Source organism: Schistocerca piceifrons, chromosome 8 (genome assembly GCF_021461385.2).
Source record: "Schistocerca piceifrons isolate TAMUIC-IGC-003096 chromosome 8, iqSchPice1.1, whole genome shotgun sequence".
NCBI lineage: Eukaryota > Metazoa > Arthropoda > Insecta > Orthoptera > Acrididae > Schistocerca > Schistocerca piceifrons.
Window position 1 is genome coordinate 134,893,204 of NC_060145.1, and position 19,732 is coordinate 134,912,935.

Sequence of the window (19,732 nt, forward strand, 5' to 3'; positions counted from 1 at the left end):
GAGATAAACAAACTATATCTCATTCTTAGATTATGAAGTTTTTACAGCGGTTGTTACCTAAGTAGTAACATATGAAGTGGTACAGACGAATACCAATGTTAGTGCATGTGGGGGTATGATTAGTACTATTCTAAGACTTTTACACATCAGTGAAAATAAATAGTATTAATCGTATACAGATACAAAATATTAACTTTCTTGCATAATGTACACATTGTATAATGAATACTAACTTAAATGGAACACTCTCCTGCCTATACCTACACATATACACTCTCAGCAGCAATGCAGTACGTGCCGCCACTTTGGTGTTGGAGCCAAACAGGCAGACACCTGAAGGTAGCTGACGTCATTGCACGTACAGTAGCTTACTTACCATGACTCATGATAATAAAACTGTTGATCTGGGAGCACAGCCGTGGGTACTGGCTGGTTCAAAATGGCTCTGGGCACTATGGGACTTAACATCTACGGTCATCAGTCCCCTAGAACTTAGAACTACTGAAACCTAACTAACCTAAGGACATCACACAACACCCAGCCATCACGAGGCAGAGAAAATCCCTGACCCCGCCGGGAATCGAACCCGGGAACCCGGGCGCGGGAAGCGAGAACGCTACCGCACGACCACGAGCTGCGGGCAGGTAGTGGCTGGTAAATAATAAAAATGTACAGTCAAATGGCAAGACTTATCTCATTGAAAAAAATGTACTATGACTGTGGTCCACAACTATGGAAAAATAAAAAATAAAATGTTTTCGTTGAAAACTGTTTCTAAGCATTTATTTGCACTCTTGCTCCATAGTGCTGAGTCAGTCCCAAACATCTGTGTTAGACTTGACGTAAGGTATCACCTCAGAGAATACAAAGGATGAATGACTTTACTTAGTCTCAAGTATAACAACATTACAGATCATTTGTTGCGGTTTGAAATATTTTATTACACACCAGATAATAAAATTTGTGAGTATTCTAATGCATCTGAAAAAATCTACACTTTCTTTGACAATGTAAATGACAGGTACTTTGATAATACTAGTAGATTACAGCAATAGATATTGTAGAGTTTCACGAAGGTAACCTCTCGATCATTACGCGTCCACGACACGGATAAGACTGTGTTAGGTCGGGAGACGTCCTAAGTCGCTGGCCATCCGCAGCTGGTGCGCGACGTTTCGGTGCGCGGTAGCGTCATCAGGAGCGGAGGCTGGCCATCTCGAGGGCGTTGGCGGAGGTGGAGGCGGTGCCGGTGGGTCTGGAGTGGGCGCCGCTGCTGCTGCCGCCCCCGGAGCGGACGCTGTCGCCACCTGTCAACCAGCCAGCCATCACCATCCGCCGTCACTGCCGTCTCTCTCTGGAGGAGCACACCACGGGGGCTTCTTTTATTTACCCGGCATTTACAGGGAAGCAAGTTGGAAGCGGCCGCTGCTCGTCAGGCTTCATTAATACAATTCAAATACACTGGTGTACGAAACAAGTACAGAAGTAATTTCCGCACGATGTGTCACTCTGCTAAGTAATGTAATTTGATGAAATTGCACCAGATATACACTACTGGTCATTAAAACTGCAACACCAAGAAGAAATGCAGATGATAAACGGGTATTCATTGGACAAATATATTATACTAGAACTGACATGTGATTACACTTTCACGCAATTTGGGTGAATAGATCCTGAGAAATCAGTACCCAGAACAACCACCTCTGGCCGTAATAATGGCCTTGATACGCCTCGGCATTGAGTCGAACAGAGCTTGGATGGCGAGTACAGGTACAGCTGCCCATGCAGCTTCAACACGATACCACAGTTCATCAAGAGTAGTGACTGGCGTATTGTGACGAGCCAGTTGCTCGACCACCATTGACCAGACGTTTCCAATTGGTGAGAGATCTGGAGAATGTGCTGGCCAGGACAGCAGTCGAACATTTTCTGTATCCAGAAAGGCCAGTACAGGACCTGCAACATGCAGTCGTGCATTATCCTCCTGAAATGTAGCGTTTCGCACCGATCGAATGAAGGGTAGAGCCACGGGTCGTAACACATCTGAAATGTAACGTCCACTGTTCAAAGTGCCGTCAATGCCCGAACAAGAGGTGACCGAGACGAGTAACCAATGGCACCCCATACCATCATGCCGGGTGATACGCCAGTATGGCGATGACAAATACACGCTTCCAATGTGCGTTCACTGCGATGTCGCCAAACACGGATGCGACCATCACGATGCTGTAAACAGAACGTGGATTCACACGAAAAAATGACGTTTTGTCATTCGTGCACCCAGGTTCGCCGTTGAGTGCACCATCGCAGGCGCTACTGTCTGTGATGCAGCGTCAAGGGGAACCGCAGCCGTGGTCTCCGAGCTGATAGTCCATGCTGCTGCAAACGTCGTCGAACTGTTCGTGCAGATGGTTGTTGCCTTGCAAACGTCCCCATCTGCTGACTCAGGGATCGAGATGTGGCTGCACGATCCATTACAGCCATGCGGATAAGATGCCTATCATCTTGACTGCTACTGATACGAGGCCGTTGGGATCCAGCACGGCGTTCCGTATTACCCTCCTGAACCCACCGATTACATATTCTGCTAACAGTCATTGGATCTCGACCAACGCGAACAGAAATGTCGCGATACGATAAACCGCAATGGCGATAGGCTGCAATCCGACGTTTATCAAAGTCGGAAACGTGATGCTCTGCATTTCTCCTCCTTACACGAGGCATCACAACAACGTTTCACCAGGCAACGCCGGTCAACTGCTGTTTGTGTATGAGAAATCGGTTGGAAACTTTCTTCATGTTAGCACTTTGTAGGTGTCGTCACCGACGCCAACCTTGTGTGAATGCTCTGAAAAGCTAAGCATTTGCATATCACGGCATCTTCTTCCTGTCGGTTAAATTTCGCGTCTGTAGCACGTCATTTTCATGGTGTAGCAATTTTAATGGCTAGTCGTGTAGAAAGAACTGCTACAGTATAGTACAGCGGGTAACTAGAAGAAGTACACAATGAGACTAGCAGAAACGACACTTTTATTCAAGTACAATAATTCTACTGCAGATTCATCCAAAATCCCCAAGCCTATTTAAGTTTCACGGAAGCTCGAAATTTAGTGCGGACGTCAATGCAAGATGCCTTTAATAGTTTCCACAATAAAACATTATCTAAAAATTCTGATCGTATGTAAAGTACACCAGTGGCAAAAAACAGTCAATACCGTCACTGCGCGATAGCGATGGAAATGTTACCGATGATGGTGCCACTAAAGCGGAGTTACGAAATACAGTTTTCCGTAATTCCTTCACGAAAGAAGATGAAGTAAATATTCCAGAATTCGAAACCAGAACAACTGTTAGCATGAGTGACTTAAAAGTAGATATCTTAGGTGTTGCGAAACAACTAAAATCACTTAAGAAAGGCAAGTATTCCGGTCCAGATGGTATACCAATCAGGTTTCATTCAGAGTATGCAGACACAATAGCGCCTTTCTTAGCAATCATATACAACCGCTCACTTGACGGAAGGACCGTTCCTAAAGACTGGAAAGTAGCACAGGTCACACCAATATTGAAGAAAGAAAATAGGAGTAACCCATCGAATTACAGACCCACATCACTGACCTCAATTTGCAGTAGGATTTTGGAACATATACTATACTCGAACATTGTGAATCACCTTGAAGAAAATGACTTATTGATACATAACCAATACGAATTCAGAAGATATCGTTCTTGTCCAACGCAGCTAGCTCTTTATTCCCATGAAGTGATGACTGTTGTCGACAAGAGACCTCAGATTTCCAGAAGGCTTTTGATACCGTTCCTCACACGCGACTATTATCCAAATTGCGTGCATATGGAGTATCGTCTCAGTTGTGTGACTGGACTAGTGATTTCCTCTCAGAGAGGTCACAGTTCGTAGTGACAGACGGTAAATCATCGAGTAGAACACTAGTGATATCTGGCGTTCGGCAAGGTAGTGTCATAGGCCCTCTGCTGTTCCTGATTTACATAAATGATCTAGGTGAAAATCTGAGCAGCCCCCTTAGATTGTTTGTAGATGAAGTTGCAATTTACCGTCCAGTAAAATCATCAGACGATCATTTCCAATTACAAAATGATCTAGAGAGAATTTCTGTACGGTGCGAAAAGTGGCAATTGGCACTAAACATAGAAAAGTGCGAGGTCATCCACATGGATACTAAAAGAAATCCGATAAATTTTGGGTATACGATAAATCGCACAAATCTAAGGGCTGTCAATTCAACTAAATACCTAGGAATTACAATTACGAGCAATTTAAATTGGAAAGACCACATGGATAATATTGTGGGGAAGACGAAACAAAGGCAGTTCTGTGTTGGCAGAACTCTTAGAAGATGCGGAAAACCAATTACACTTGTCCATCCCCTGCTGGAATATTGCAGCGCGGTATGGGATCCTTACCAGGTAGGACTGACGGAGGACATCGAAAAAGTGCAAAACAGGGCAGTCCGTTTCGTGTTATCGTGTAATAGGGATGAGAGTGTCGCTGATATGACACGCGAGTTGGGGTGGCAGTCACTGAAACAAAGGCGGTTTTCTTAGCGGCGAGATCTATTTACGAAATTTCAATCACCTACTTTCTCTTCCGAATGCGAAAATATTTTGTTGACACCCACCTACGTAGGGAGAAATGATCATCATAATAAAATAAGAGAAATTAGAGCTCGAACGGAAACATTTAGGTGTTCCTTTTTCCTACGCGCCATTCGAGAGTGGGATGGTAGAGAAGTAGCATGAAAATGGATCGATGAACCCTCTGCCAGGTACTTAACTGTGAATTGCAGAGTAACCATGTAGATGTAGATGCAGATCTCGATTTATGATAGTCCCCTGACAGTACAAAAGGAGAGACATGGTTCTTAATAGGGTGTAACACCAATGCGGATGGCAATACATGGCTTGCAATGTGCTCGCATGCTGGCTACAGGATCAGTAAGGATTTCTTGTGGTAGGGCGTTCCATTTCTCCATCAGCGCAATTGACAAATTCTAGAAGGTTGTTGGTGCATGTAGATGTACTGCGATACGTCTCCTAACCGCATCGCCCCCCGATCCAAGAGCTCCTCAACCTGCACTGTTCAAAGCGGTTGCGCCTTGTCATCCATAAAAATAAAGTCAGGGCCGAATGCCCCACGTACCCTCATGTGGAGAGACTTGGGAACACACAATACACATGTACAGTGTGGATCAAGATCGTTTTGGTGGTCCAGGTTTTATGGTGTGGGGAGGTATAATGTTGCAAGGGAATACCCACACCGGTCAACGTTTTTGTGACACCGTATTCCTCTTCCACGTGTGCGTCTTTTCAGACGTGCTTGCGGCCCTGAATCCATTTTTATGGACGATAAGGCGCGACCGCATCGAACTGCGCAGGAGGAGGAAGAGCTCTCAGAACGAGAGAATATTCGGCAAACGGACTGCCCTGCCCGGTCCCCCAGCTTACATCTCTTCGAGCACGTGTGGGACCCGCTGGGGAGACACGTTACAGCGCTTCTACGTGCACTAACAAACATACAGCAGCTGTCAACAGCGCTGGTGGAGGAATGGCGTCCTACCAGGAGGGTAATACGGAACGCCGTGCTGGATCCCAACGGCCTCGTATCACTAGCACTCGAGATGACAGGCATCTTATCACAATGGCTGTAAAGGATCCCTGACTCAACAGATGGGGAGGTGTGCAAGACAACAACCATCTGCACGAAAAGTTCGACGACGTTTGCAGCAGCATGGACTATCGGCTCGGAGACCATGGCTGCGGTTACCCTTGACGCTGCATCACAGACAGGAGCGTCTGCGATGGTGTACTCAACGGCGAACGTGGGTATACGAATGGCAAAACGTCATTTTTTCGGACGAATCCAGGTTCTGTTTACAGCATCATGATGGTCGCATCCGTGTTTGGCGAAATAGCGGTGAACGCACGTTGGAAGCGTGTATTCGTCATCGCCATACTGGCGTATCACCTGGTGTGATGGTATGGGGTGCCATTGGTTACTCGTCTCGGTCACCTCTTGTTCGCATTGACCCCACATTTCAACAGGATAATGCAGGACCGCATGTTGCAGGTCCTGTACGGGCCTTTCTGGATACAGAAAATGTTCGACTGCTGCCCTGGCCAGTACATTATCCAGATCTCTCACCAATTGAAAACGTCTGGTCAATGGTGGCCGAGCAACTGGTTTGTCACAGTACGCCAGTCACTACTCCTGATGAACTGTGGTATCGTGTTGAAGCTGCATGGGCAGCTGTACCTGTACACGCCATCCGAGCTCTGTTTGACTCAATGCCGAGGCGTATCAAGGCCATTATTACGGCCAGAGGTGGTTGTTCTGGGTAGTGATTTCTCAGGATCTATGCACCCAAATTGCGTGAAAATGTAATCACATGTCAGTTCTAGTATAATATATTTGTCCAATGAATACCCGTTTATCATCTGCATTTCTTCTTGTTGTAGCAATTTTAATGCCCAGTAGTGTATATTTGGCTGCCAAGTTCCGTGTGACGACGTGCTTTGGCTGCACTGTACCTTGGGAGGGCGCAAGTGCGCAGGGCCAGCTGCCGGGTAGCTTGGTGCGCAGCTGCCTCACGACGGTGCGGTTGCAGCAGAAGATGTAGAAGATGAACGCCGGCCGCATCACGTTCACCAGGTCAGTCACGATCCACACGTAGGCAGGCCCGCCCACTGCCCACGACACGATCTCCATCAGCCACGTTACGCCCATTAGGCCGAACAGTTTGCCGTACAGGGCCAGCCTGCAAAGGAGAACATCCTTTGTGGCGAATCACATCTACAATTACATCAAAAATCTACATCTACAAAAAAACCTCACAATATCTGTATAAACATAAAAATCTATTTCTACGTCGAAAATCTACATCGACATAATAACTCTACATCTGCATCTAAAATCTACATCGACATAAACAATCTACATCTACACCTACTTTTATATTTCGATGCTACCTTGTTGTGTGACAGAGGTAAGATCTAGTACAACTATTATATCTCCTCTTCACTGTTGCATTCACAGATGGTGTGTGGGAAGAACATCTCTAAGTAAATCTTTGTATAAGCTCTAATTTCACGTTACGGTTATGTTGCGAGTTGTATCTGGGCGAAAGTAATAAGTTGCCTGGATCTTCTTACATTCTACGCTTTCAGAATTTTAACAATACTCCTTTCCATGGTGCACAATGCCTCTCTTGTAGCATTTGCTACTAGAGTTTGATGAGCATCTTATCTACATCTACATCTACAAGATTATTCTGCAACTCACATCTAAGTGTTTGGCAGAGGATTATAGAATCACTTTCAGTTATCTCTTTACCCTTCCACTCTGTAATGGCGCAAGGAAAAAATAAATAGCTAAATCTTTCCGTGGGAGCTCTAACTTATTTTATCACGATGGTATTTTCTCCTTATCAAGGTTGGCGTCAAAAAAATATTTTGACGTTCGGAGGAGAAACTGGATGATTTAAACTCCGCGAGGAGATCTCACTCGAAAAAATCTCGCTGCAACGAAAACGACATATATTCGAATGACTGCCACTCCAAATCCCGTAACATGTCCGCGAGACTATTGCCCTATTTCCATTTCATAATAATAAAAAACGAAGAAACTTTACTTGAACTTTTTCGATGCCCTCCATCAATCCTACCTGTTACTGATCACTTACTGCAGAACGAAAGTTCACAAGAAGCCGGACAAGCTTATTGTAGGTAACCGATGTGAAGCCATCATACAACTGTTATTCAAGCAATATAGAGGATTTTCAGTACCATTTTAAATCGTGTGATCATTCTCACAACATATTTCGGGACAACAGTATCCCGCTTTCAAATGCTGGAAAGCGAGGAAACCCGATAAAACAATCCTCCTTATACCGACAGACCTCCTGTGTTATAACCTACCTTAAAAACTTTTTTATGCCTTAGGCCCCCTCACAACTTAAAACCAAGCTGCACACGTGCATTATCAAATCGGACCACATAACATAAAACATCACAAACCGGTGCATCAACCGTTTCCGAGGAACAACTGCGAGATGAAAGCCTCTGCCATCACCTACCAACGATAATATTTACTTACAGCTTACTGCTCAGCACCAGCTACACTACCGTCTATCACAAAATCTTTGGAATCTTAAGGTGGATACCGCTAAAGTGTGTTCAGAAATGCCCTTTAGACGCTTCCGCCCTCTCATTTAAAACGGCGATTCAATCCTCCTTCAAGGTATAACAAATCTCTACCTCCTCTAAATTTGACAGCAATCACCGTCATTCTTTCCGTTATATTCCCCCACGAATGTTGCTCATTCTTGATATACTTTGATACAGCTGACGAGCCGTTCTCTCTATTACTCTGCTCTTTGAATCTAACTTTAAAATTGCGTCCCATCTGCCCCACATATCTCGCTACACAGTCCTGACATTTTACTTCATACAATATCGATTTCCTCATCCACGTCTTATTTGTGTCCATCTTATGCCTCAGCCTCTGTCCTAATTTATTGTCCATCTTGAAAGCAATTCTAACCCATTTCCTGCTAAAAAATCCTCGATAATTTCTGTGAGATGGTATCCAAATATGGCATGACTCTATATTTCTCTGGATTTTTGTAGTTTTGCTGGTTACCATGCCTAACTGCTACATCAAACCGACCTTTCAAACACAAGTCAAAGCCTTTTTCCACCGCTACTTGTCTAATGTTTTTCATTTTTTCTTTCTTGTTTTCCAGATTTAGAGATATGGAATTATCCCTGTGTATCGCATTTTTGAAAAATGCTAATTTATGCTTATGAGGGTAGCATACCAATAATCGCCACTGTGAACGTGGGTTTCCTAAAAATCCCCATCTCGAGCTTATTATTCTTATTCTCGATCCTCAGGTCCAGATAATTTAAGACACCTGGTTGCTCATGCTCTACTTTAAAAGCTATATCTTTACGTATATTTTCGAAGCCATTCAGATACTCATTTACTTTTTCCTCATACCCCTGATATACTATGAAAACATCATCAACGTGTCTTCTGTAAATCCATATCTTTTAACTGTACTTAACATTTACCTTTGAAAAAGCTGTATCCTTCTTATTCAAGAAGATGTCTGCCGTCGGCCTTGGTAATGCACATCCCATTGCTAAACCTTTATCTTGTACATAAAACTTACCATTAAAGTAGTTGAACGATAAAACAAACTTTAATAACCTTATAAACTCACCAACTTCCACATCAGATGTTTCACCAGTAGCCACAAACATATTTCAGCTAGTGACATATGATTTACGCATGCTATTTCCATTCAGGTTGCAGCTTAGAGGTAGTTTTAAGTTACAATATTCAAGGACCAGAATTTCTCAAAGATTTTATGACAGATGGTAGTACGGCTGGTGCTGAGCATCACGCTTTAAATAAATATTATCGTTGGTAGGTGACGGCAGCGGCTTTCTATTTTTCAGCTGTATCTCGGTATTGGTGGATCCACCGGCTTGTGATGTTTTATATTTTATGGTCTGAGTTGAGAATGCAAATGTTCAGCCAGTTTTTATGTTGTGATGAGTAGTGGAACGAAGCGCGCATCACCCCATTTTGCACTGTTGCTAAAGTTATTCAGGATGGCGGATCCAGGATAGTGGTCATAGATGTGGCAATATCTCACATGTCATGGAGGCAATTCAAATTTTGGTGGCAAAATATGTCAGTTGCTCTACCTCAGTTGCTCTACCTCCATTAACCCAAATGTACCCGCAGGGAATGGCGCGAAATTAAAAAAGAAGTGGCAGGAAATTCAAATTTACTGGTGGGGATATCAGATTTTGTGTGTTCACCTTAAGGCCTGGAGATCAACTGATCTAGTTCACAACACCAACACCAGAGAGCACTTTTGCTCCTCCCCTACTCTGTTGGAAATTGGCAGGAAATTAGTTCCGTCTGTGTCGAACTGCTGGACTGGGAGGACCTTTCGACAGTAGGCTAATATAGCGTGCATAAGGCATTATTTAAGCAGTTTGTTTAAGAATATTGTTTATTTATTTCTGTAATCGCAGTATGCCTCGATATTGAAGCTGGTGTTTAAACAATTTAGACGATGTTGAAAAATTTCGATACTATTATTTTTATTCACATAGTCAAGGGAACCACGTAATTACACTGCCCCAGATCACGCTAAACATATCTGAAAAAATTTCTCGCATGTGCTTCATGCACCAGAGTCATGGTCACTGGACAAAGCCACGTGATTAGCTGCTCCACACTGGCCGCTGGCCACCGTCAACACCACGGTCATGCAAAGTGCTTCTTGTTTCGCTGGAAATATCTGCAACCTTTATAGTCCTTGTCACTGAACATGAACTGCTTTAGGAATTATTAAATTTTGGTGTTTAAGCCATGTGTGGAATATTACCTCATATACAGGGTTATTACAAATGATTGAAGCGATTTCACAGCTCTACAATAACTTTATTATTTGAGATATTTTCACAATGCTTTGCACACACATGCAAAAACTCAAAAACTTTTTTTAGGCATCCACAAATGTTCGATATGTGCCCCTTTAGTGATTCGGCAGACATCAAGCCGATAATCAAGTTCCTCCCACACTCGGCGCAGCATGTCCCCATCAATGAGTTCGAAAGCATTGTTGATGTGAGCTCGCAGTTCTGGCACGTTTCTTGGTAGAGGAGGTTTAAACACTGAATCTTTCACATCACTATGCGTGAAACATACCCGCACGCGTTGAACCGTTTCTTCGCGCACTGCAGGCCGACCCGTTGATTTCCCCTTACAGAGGCATCCAGAAGCTTTAAACTGCGCATACCATCGCCGAATGGAGTTAGCAGTTGGTGGATCTTTGTTGAACTACGTCCTGAAGTGTCGTTGCACTGTTATGACTGACTGATGAGAGTGCATTTCAAGCACGACATACGCTTTCTCGGCTCCTGTCGCCATTTTGTCTCACTGCGCTCTCGAGCGCTCTGGCGGCAGAAACCTGAAGTGCGGCTTCAGCCGAACAAAACTTTATGAGTTTTTCTACGTATCTGTAGTGTGTCGTGACCATATGTCAATGAATGGAGCCACAGTGAATTTATGAAATCGCTTCAATCATTTGTAATAGCCCTGTATATCTTTAAGATGTCACAGGAACTACATGTACCACTGCACAAAGAGAGAAAGAGTGCTTAGCAGAGGGCGCAAGAATATTGAAATAGTTTGCGATGTAATAACATGTTTTATTCTGAGTAATACATCCATACTTAAACACAGACTCTGAAAAGATCGCAGCAGTTTCTGGTATACTTGTGAAACCTCCGAACCTCCCTCCCTGAGACAATTCGCGCGCTTCTGTTGGAAATAGATCTCGGTACCGATATAATTGCAGTAACGACGATATTTGGAAGCTGAAATAAATATCTCTGTAAATCTAAACAGGACGCTTACCACTTTTTGGTGGTTTAGTTGCTTCACTGAAGGCATTGCCAGAGAGAAAAACTTCTGAGTCCTACAGTTGCCGTGGTGTTCAATTACTTTTCTGAAACGCTGAGTGGGATTAGTTTATATTTGCTGCTGGAGTCAGGTATTTTAAGGCTCTTATTTTTATTTTTCGCTTTTTTTCCGAGCACAGTAGTGCCTAAGCACAGATGGGAAAATCAGAGCAATTACATATCTAGAAGTTCATGACATTTCGAATCCTACATTAGATCGTGAAAAAAAAACCAGAGAGAATTCGAAATACAGAAGAGAAAAATGGGTGGAATTTTTGGTGAATTTTCGATGTCCCACAACTGCTGCTCTGGAGGTGCTGTAAAGCCACAGCGGCCGGTGTGGGAGGGGTGGGGGACAACATCCCATCTGTACAAACCAGAGGAGGATGGTCAACTTGGACTTGTCTCTGAACACTCGAACAGAGAAGATATCATGTGACTCTCAGACGTCATGGAACTTTCTGAAGATACCTTACCCCTGTCTTCTTCAAACCAGTCTGTAAAGGCTCCTATGCCCCATACAAACAATGTCTTGTGACTCTTTGACACCATGGAGCTTCCTGTGAAAGGAGCATTCTGATTGGTTCCCAATGAATTTATCAGCTAAATTGCTGCTGTAGAGGGACACATTACTTGACTTTTAGCGGCAAACTATTTTGCACAGATCGAAAGACATATAGAAGTCGTATTGTACTAACAGTTAAACTCAGTGGAAGTGGTCTATTGACCATGATTTACGGAAAATATCGCCAAAGACACTTCCTCAATTACACTCTCTGGTAATGAGGAGGAAAACTTGAATTTTTCTCCTTGAAACCGGTCTCGTCCCAGGCTGCATGACCACAAACAATTGTACCACCATACCATACCGATGTATTTATATCCTGCACCATCCAAAATCATCATTCTGCACCCTGCATATAGCTATCAACCATCAGACACTCGTACATATACTGCGAAGACAGGCAGATTACCCCCCTCCCCCTTTTCCTCAAGAAAAATAGGCACATGCACTATATATAGCTGCAGCTCAAGAAATTTCCCCAAGGCTGGTCAGTCATCCACCGTGGCCAGCGGTCATGAGACAACTGACCCCACACGCGCTGGTCTGATGCACGATCAGAGCGCTCTATGCGGACAGTGGTCACTCTCTGAACTGGTGTACAAAGGCTAGGCTGGCTACCACAGAGATGTCCGCTAACGGTACAGTTTCCGATCTGGCCTGCTCGCACCCGTAGTTTCTGCAACGAATTGAGAGCATCTGCAGATCCTGGGTTTACAAGAACATTTATATTTTAACATGGACTGCCAGAATTTCATACCATTTACTCGATATTTCTGATATCAACCACATAATAGTATGCTATGTGGTTATAATTCCGAAGATAAAGAGTGGAAATTATATCCCTAGAACCCTACGCTTTAGCGAGGTCAATATGTGGGACATGCTGCAAACCAATGAGTAACTAGAAACTGTCTCGTCTCTGGAGATCTTTACATGAAAACTTGAAAATAAAGGAAACTCGTTGTTCCACTCGTGTTTTTTAAAAAGATCGGTGTCAATGATATATCAGATTCCACATCATCCTTTTACTTTACAAAGTCAACAAAGGGCTTAATACTTATAATCGTGTCTGTCTCTCATGTCTAGTGAACCAGCAAATGTCTCTTCCATCTGTTTTTCACTATCTAGATACGAAAACACACATCACAATCGATGTTCTCTTAACCAAATAAAGAAGGGAAATATTTATAATGCACAGCGGTACAAGCAGTCAAATGGCAAATTTTCATGGTAGGGAATACTTGTCCAGCACAAACACTAGTCATATAGAATCTTCGCAAATTTCCATGGAAAATACTCGCAACATACGCGATCACGAAGGCACGTACTGAGTATTAGTTCTCTACTCACCCCCCCCCCCCCCCCCCCACCTAGGGGGCGACACGGTTAGGTCAGTTGCGTGCTTGTACCCCACATTTCCAGTTTGGGTGGCTCAGCTGTGGCTCTCGCTGTAAGCCAGAAACGTCAGTTCGTTCTGGTCACTGGCTAGCTTTGCCAAGTACCCACATACCAGGCAGAATCGCCGTAGAAAACCAGACATATATTTATCACTGTAATTACAATTAAACGTTACAATTGCAGCCCCAATATGGCGAATTTTGACAACGAGAAAAGTAGTAGAAATACCTCCTCATGACGTGTGTGGCTCTGAAAATATCAATATCCACTTTATGACGACATAATATTCCAGATAAAATTTTTCATACCTCTTACGGCGATTCATGCAATCTCCCATGTTAAATCCGCACCTCCCTTATGACAAGACATAATCATTTCCTTTGAAAATGTCGGAACAATGATGACAGTAACTTTAAATCCAAACACATACTTTATAAGCCTGCTGATCAAAGTCCATATATCACACATCCCCTGCTTAATGCAACAAAAAATGGTACAAATGGCTCTGAGCACTATGGGACTTAACATCTATGGTCATCAGTCCTTTAGAACTTAGAACTATTTAAACCTAACTAACCTACGGAAGTCACACAACGCACAGTTTAATGCAACAGGACCATGTTTAGACCTGCCGGCCGGAGTGGCTGAGCGGTTAAAGGCGCTACAGTCTGGAACCGCACGACCGCTACGGTCGCAGGTTCGAATCCTGCCTCGGGCATGGATGTGTGTGATGTCCTTAGGTTAGTTAGGTTTAAGTAGTTCTAAGTTCTAGGGGACTAATGACCTCAGAAGTTGAGTCCCATAGTGCTCAGAGCCATTTGAACCATTTGTTTAGACCACTCGGTGGAAATGGGAAGATGATGTTGTAGCTCTGTCAACTGTGTACGTGTGTAAGGCCAGCGCCAAACGAAGTTTTCTCCTGCAACAGTAGGTAGTGGAAAAGACAGTACAAGCACTTATGGTGCTGTTTCTTATCGGGAAAATTAGGAAGACTCCACATCATACAGGAACTAGAAGAAGGACAAGCAATTTGCTGCTGCGTTGTTTTGTCTCTCCAAACTACATACAGGTACTGCAGTTCGAAGGAGACCTGCATCCATCAGGGTATATTCGTGTCTCTCACTCAAAGATTCTCTCTATCCTCGTTATTTTATATTATCCAACAGAGAAAAACTACGAACTATAAAACTCTACTAACGTCACCCAGTAGAGAACTCGATAACAGTTTACTGCGTCTCTCTTCTCCAATAAATCGGGAAACAAATCCGTCTGGTGTTGACATTGGCAATATGTGGTGATCCCATTAAATATACATGTAATGGCCCACTGGAGCAGGTGACAAGTAATTGAAATCGCTTGCACAGACCAGTGTAAAGTATCATCGCCCGTACTGTAGGAGGGCTATGTTCCACAGACTATCAGGCAAAAATGAGGGTCCTCGTGTTTTTTGTTTGATACATTGCTTTTCTGCTCTGATCTATCCTATCGATGTATGACTACAGCTTTGTACATCACCATACTTCTTTTTTCTACCTTGGCTTAAAGGTCTGTGTCAAGTGCTAAACCAATGATAACACATTTTCTTCCATTGGCTCTCACATAAAAATGGGCATCGTGTGGCGTAAATTATGCTGCTACTGCTCCCACAACACATAGGATGCTTGAAATAAAAGACAGAGGCGGTGTTTTTTATTGACAAAAATGCAGAAGACATCAGGAGGAGGCTTTTTGGCACTTCATTCACTGTCGAAAGTCACTATATTTGGGCTGCAATCGTAATATGTAATTGTAATTACGGTGATAAATATGTGTCTGGTTTCCTAGAACGATTCTGCTTGGTGTGCAGGTGCATGGGCATGACAGCTAGTGACCGGAACAAACTGGCATTTTCGGTTTACCGCCAGAATCTATTAGTAGTGGGACAAACTATGTTGCGGTGCATTTTGTTAGTGCAGTTTGCCTACATCAGGGGCAGGTATGCACTTACAGGCAAAACTATTGTTCTCTTTTGACTGACAGATCATTAACCTATTGTTAATCCTTTTGATTGACAATTTCTCAATCTTATGCACCCGTACCTCTCCCACCCACACCCCCAGGGAACCTCAAACTCTACCACCCTCCCCCTCGCTGATACAAGCACACTTTTGATATCAATTTGAGTGATGAATTAATTAAATCAATCAATTAAGTAAATCTGCTTTCTGGGACACTCCTTAGCACTCATCTCCTCCCCCTCCCAGGAACTGGTGGGAAAAAGACTCTATTGATCGGTCATTAGGAGGGAATTCGATTGCAGTGTTTGGAATATTGTTTAATTAATTTAGACAATATACAGTTTATTGTTTAATTACATATGGCAGTGAATGGAATGTAGTTTATTTAATAGGTAAAGAATTTGTCGGGAAATCGATTGCAGTGTATGGAATATTGTTTAAACAATTCCGACAATGTGTGGAATATTGTTTATTTAAACAATTTATGGGATTCATGGCAGTGTATTGAATATAGTTTATTTATGTATTCAAAGAAGTTTTCAGGAAATCAATTACACCCCCCACCCCTCCCTCCCCCTCGCAGGTACAGGTACACTTTCAGGTTTGAGTTATTCAAACAGCCCCTTTCACTCTTATCAGTCTGATTGACTACATAATTAAATTTCTCAATTAATCAACCCCTCCCCCTATGGTAAACCACCATCTCCTCTCTCCCCTTCCCTCCCCTACCTAGAAATTGGTGGCCCTTTGAAGGATCTCATGACAGGAAATTCAAGGCTTTAATTGTCTACTTATAAAAAAATTAGTTTGCAGGGGTTGGAGTACTCTTGCTCATCATTGCCTGCAGTCTGGAAAGATGCAGGCCTTGTAAGAAGTAGTTAAATCGATCTCTTATTTTTCATTGTGATCGCACAAGGAATTTCGTTATAGAACACATTTCACACTGAATTACACAGGTAAAAACCTATCGATCACAAAGCATGCGCCATCCACTGTACCGCAGAGAACAGCACTGCACACACTGCCAGTATTTCGGGTGCACCCTCAAAAGCAACGATGCAGCTATCAGCTGCCAAGCCACGTGCAGGTTTAAACTTGGGTCCCACAGGTGGTACAATCCATTTCATACTTGACATCTGAGGAATTCCTGTCGAAACACGTGTTTACGTAGCAACCACAGCTGATGCATAGCCTTTGTACCTGTGGGCCTAATTTCTCACTGAGAGATGTTTGCCTAGCGATTCTGTCCAGAAAGCGCATCTAAGTGGTTGTCAATGTTATACTGACATTTCATGTCTATGTAAATAACAGCCAAGTTTCACTCTCGACACGCAATAGATATCTTTTGCAATTCTTTCGGAAACCATTAATGAAATAACCCAGATGAGACACAGGATGCATTCTTCCTAGCGATTCTAATGGGAGAGCCTGTCAATCACATATCAGCCCCTCACGGAAACAATTAAGTGTTGCAGAAATAATTAATAGTCTCTTTTGTTGCTGTAGGTGCTTTCGTGATGTCTCAGCTTGTCTCCATGGGAATTCTTGTCCTAACAGGAACTGTTTACGAAAATAACCCGGAATAACATAGGATGCATTCTTCCTAGCAATCCTAATGGGACAGCCTGTCCATTATCTGTTGTCCTTCCAACACATATCTCAGAAATGGTAAATGTTTCGCTCATATTCTCACCGATAAAAGGCTTCATCATGTCTGTGCATGCTTGCAAAAACACCATTAATCATAAAGGCATTCTTGTTGTATGGAAAGAGAGCACTGTCTAAGCACAGACGGCAAACAGAATTCGAAGCACTGTCCTAGAGAAGAGAAAAATGGCTGGAATTTTTTGGTGTCCAACTGCTGCTGGTCTAGAGATGTAACAATGCAACAATGGCAGATGAGGGACTACATCATGCCAGTGATGAACAGTTTGCTTCAACTCGTCTTTGAACACTTCAACAAAGAAGAAATAATGCTCCTCTCCGAACTTTCCGTATGTCTTGTGAATGAATGGAGCATTCGGAGAATTTGTAAATTTGTGGTAAGATCTTATGACACCAAACTGCTTAGGTCATCGGTCTCTAAGCTTACACACTACTTGATCTAATGTAAACTAACTTACTCTATGGACGACACATACATCCATGCTCGAGGGAGGACTCGAACCGCAGACAGGGGAGCCATGGGGGCTGTCACAAGACGCCTCACACAGCGCAGCTACCCAGTGCGGCGAACATTCTGATTGGCTCTTACTGAATTTACCCGCCAAACTGCTGCTGCTGCTGGTGTGAGAGCACGGTCCGCCATTTTTTTTCTGCAGATGAGACTTCCAGCGGCTAAAGTATTGTAAAACTATTGCACTGACATTTAAACCCTGCAAAAGTGGTCTACAGATCGTTAAATATGGAAAGACACTTCCTCAATTACACTGCTCTGGCGCTGATGACGGAAGCTTGAATATTTCATGGTGAAACCGATCTCTAACCCTGCTATACAGGGTGAGTCACCTAACATTACCGCTGGATGTATTTCGTAAACCACATCAAATATTGACGAATCGATTCCATAGACCGAACCTGAGGAGAGGGGCTAGTGTAATTGGTTAATACAAGCCATAAAAAAATGCATGGAAGTATGTTTTTTAACACAAACCTACGTTTTTTTAAATGGAACCCCGTTAGATTTGTTAGCACATCTGAAAATATAAACAAATACGTAATCAGTGCCGTTTGTTGCATTGTAAAATGTTAATTACATCCGGAGATATTGTAACCTAAAGTTGACGCTTGAGTACCACTCCTCCGCTGTTGGATCGTGTGTATCGGAGAGCACCGAATTACGTAGGGATCCAAAGGGAACAGTGATGGACTTTAGGTACAGAAGAGACTGAAACAGCACATTACGTCCACATGCTAACACCTTTTTATTGGTCTTTTTCACTGACGCACATGTACATTACCATAAGGGGTGAGGTACACGTACACACGTGGTTTCCGTTTTAAATTACGGAGTGGAATAAAGTGTGTCCCGACATATCAGGCCAATAGATGTTCAATGTGGTGGCCATCATTTGCTGCACACAATTGCAATCTCTGGCGTAATGAATGTCGTACACGCCGCAGTACATCTGGTGTAATGTCGCCGCAGGCTGCCACAATACGTTGTTTCATATCCTCTGGGGCTGTAGGCACATCACGGTACACATTCTCCTTTAACGTGCCCCACAGAAAGAAGTCCAGAGGTGTAAGATCAGGAGAACGGGCTGGCCAATTTATGGGTCCTCCACGTCCTATGAAACGCCCGTCGAACATCCTGTCAAGGGTCAACCAAGTGTTAATTGCGGAATGTGCAGGTGCACCATCAACTGATACCACATACGTCGACGCGTTTCCAGTGGGACATTTTCGAGCGACGTTGGCAGATCATTCTGTAGAAACGCGATGTATGTTGCAGCTGTTTGGGCCCCTGCAATGAAGTGAGGACCAATGAGATGGTCGCCAATGATTCCGCACCATACATTTACAGTCCACGGTCGCTGTCGCTCTACCTGTCTGAGCCAGCGAGGATTGCCCACGGACCAGTAATGCATGTGTGTACGTTTACCTCACCCCTCATGGTAATGTACATGTGCGTCAGTGAAAAAGACCAATAGAAAGGTGTTAGCATGTGGACGTAATGTGTTGTTCCAGTCTCTTCTGTACCTAAGGCCCATCACCGTTCCCTTTGGATCCCTACGTAATTTGATGCTCTCCGATGCACACGATCGAACAGCGTAGGAGTGGTACTCGAGCGTCAACTTTAGTTTACAGTATCTCCGAATGTAATTAACATTTTACAATGCAACAAACGACACTGATTACGTATTTGTTTATATGTTCAGATGTGCTAACAAAACTAACGGGGTTCCATTTAAAAAAACGTAAGTTTGTGTTAAAGAACATACTTCCATGCATTTTTGTATGGTTTGTATTAACCAATTACACTAGCCCCTCTCCTCACGTTCGGTCTGTGGAATCGATTCGTCAGTATTTGATGTGATTTACGAAATATATCCAGCGGTAACGTTAGGTGACTCACCCTGGTTACCACCGTACACTGTATCGATGTAGTAAGCACACAATTCGTGTCCGGCACCAAACAAAATCATCACTTGTTCATCTTGCATACAGCAGGTACAAATCCAAAATGAACAAGATTTATACCAGTGAAAAGAGGAAGTTTCAAAGTCACTTTTCATAACGTTTG

General features: G+C 43.3%; 1 protein-coding gene across 1 annotated transcript in view; it reads right to left on the reverse strand.

Moving 5' to 3' along the window:
- Positions 1-954: 954 nt before the first annotated feature.
- Positions 955-19,732, reverse strand: part of LOC124712130 (probable G-protein coupled receptor Mth-like 3) — a 297,280-nt gene continuing 278,502 nt past the window's right edge. Inside the window, exons 11-12 of the mRNA XM_047242429.1 lie at positions 6,571-6,797; positions 955-1,307 (exon numbers count right to left, since the gene is read on the reverse strand). Of these exons, the coding sequence (XP_047098385.1) occupies positions 1,195-1,307; positions 6,571-6,797 (340 nt within the window). The 3' untranslated portion in view covers positions 955-1,194. The remainder of the gene's footprint in view (positions 1,308-6,570; positions 6,798-19,732) is intronic.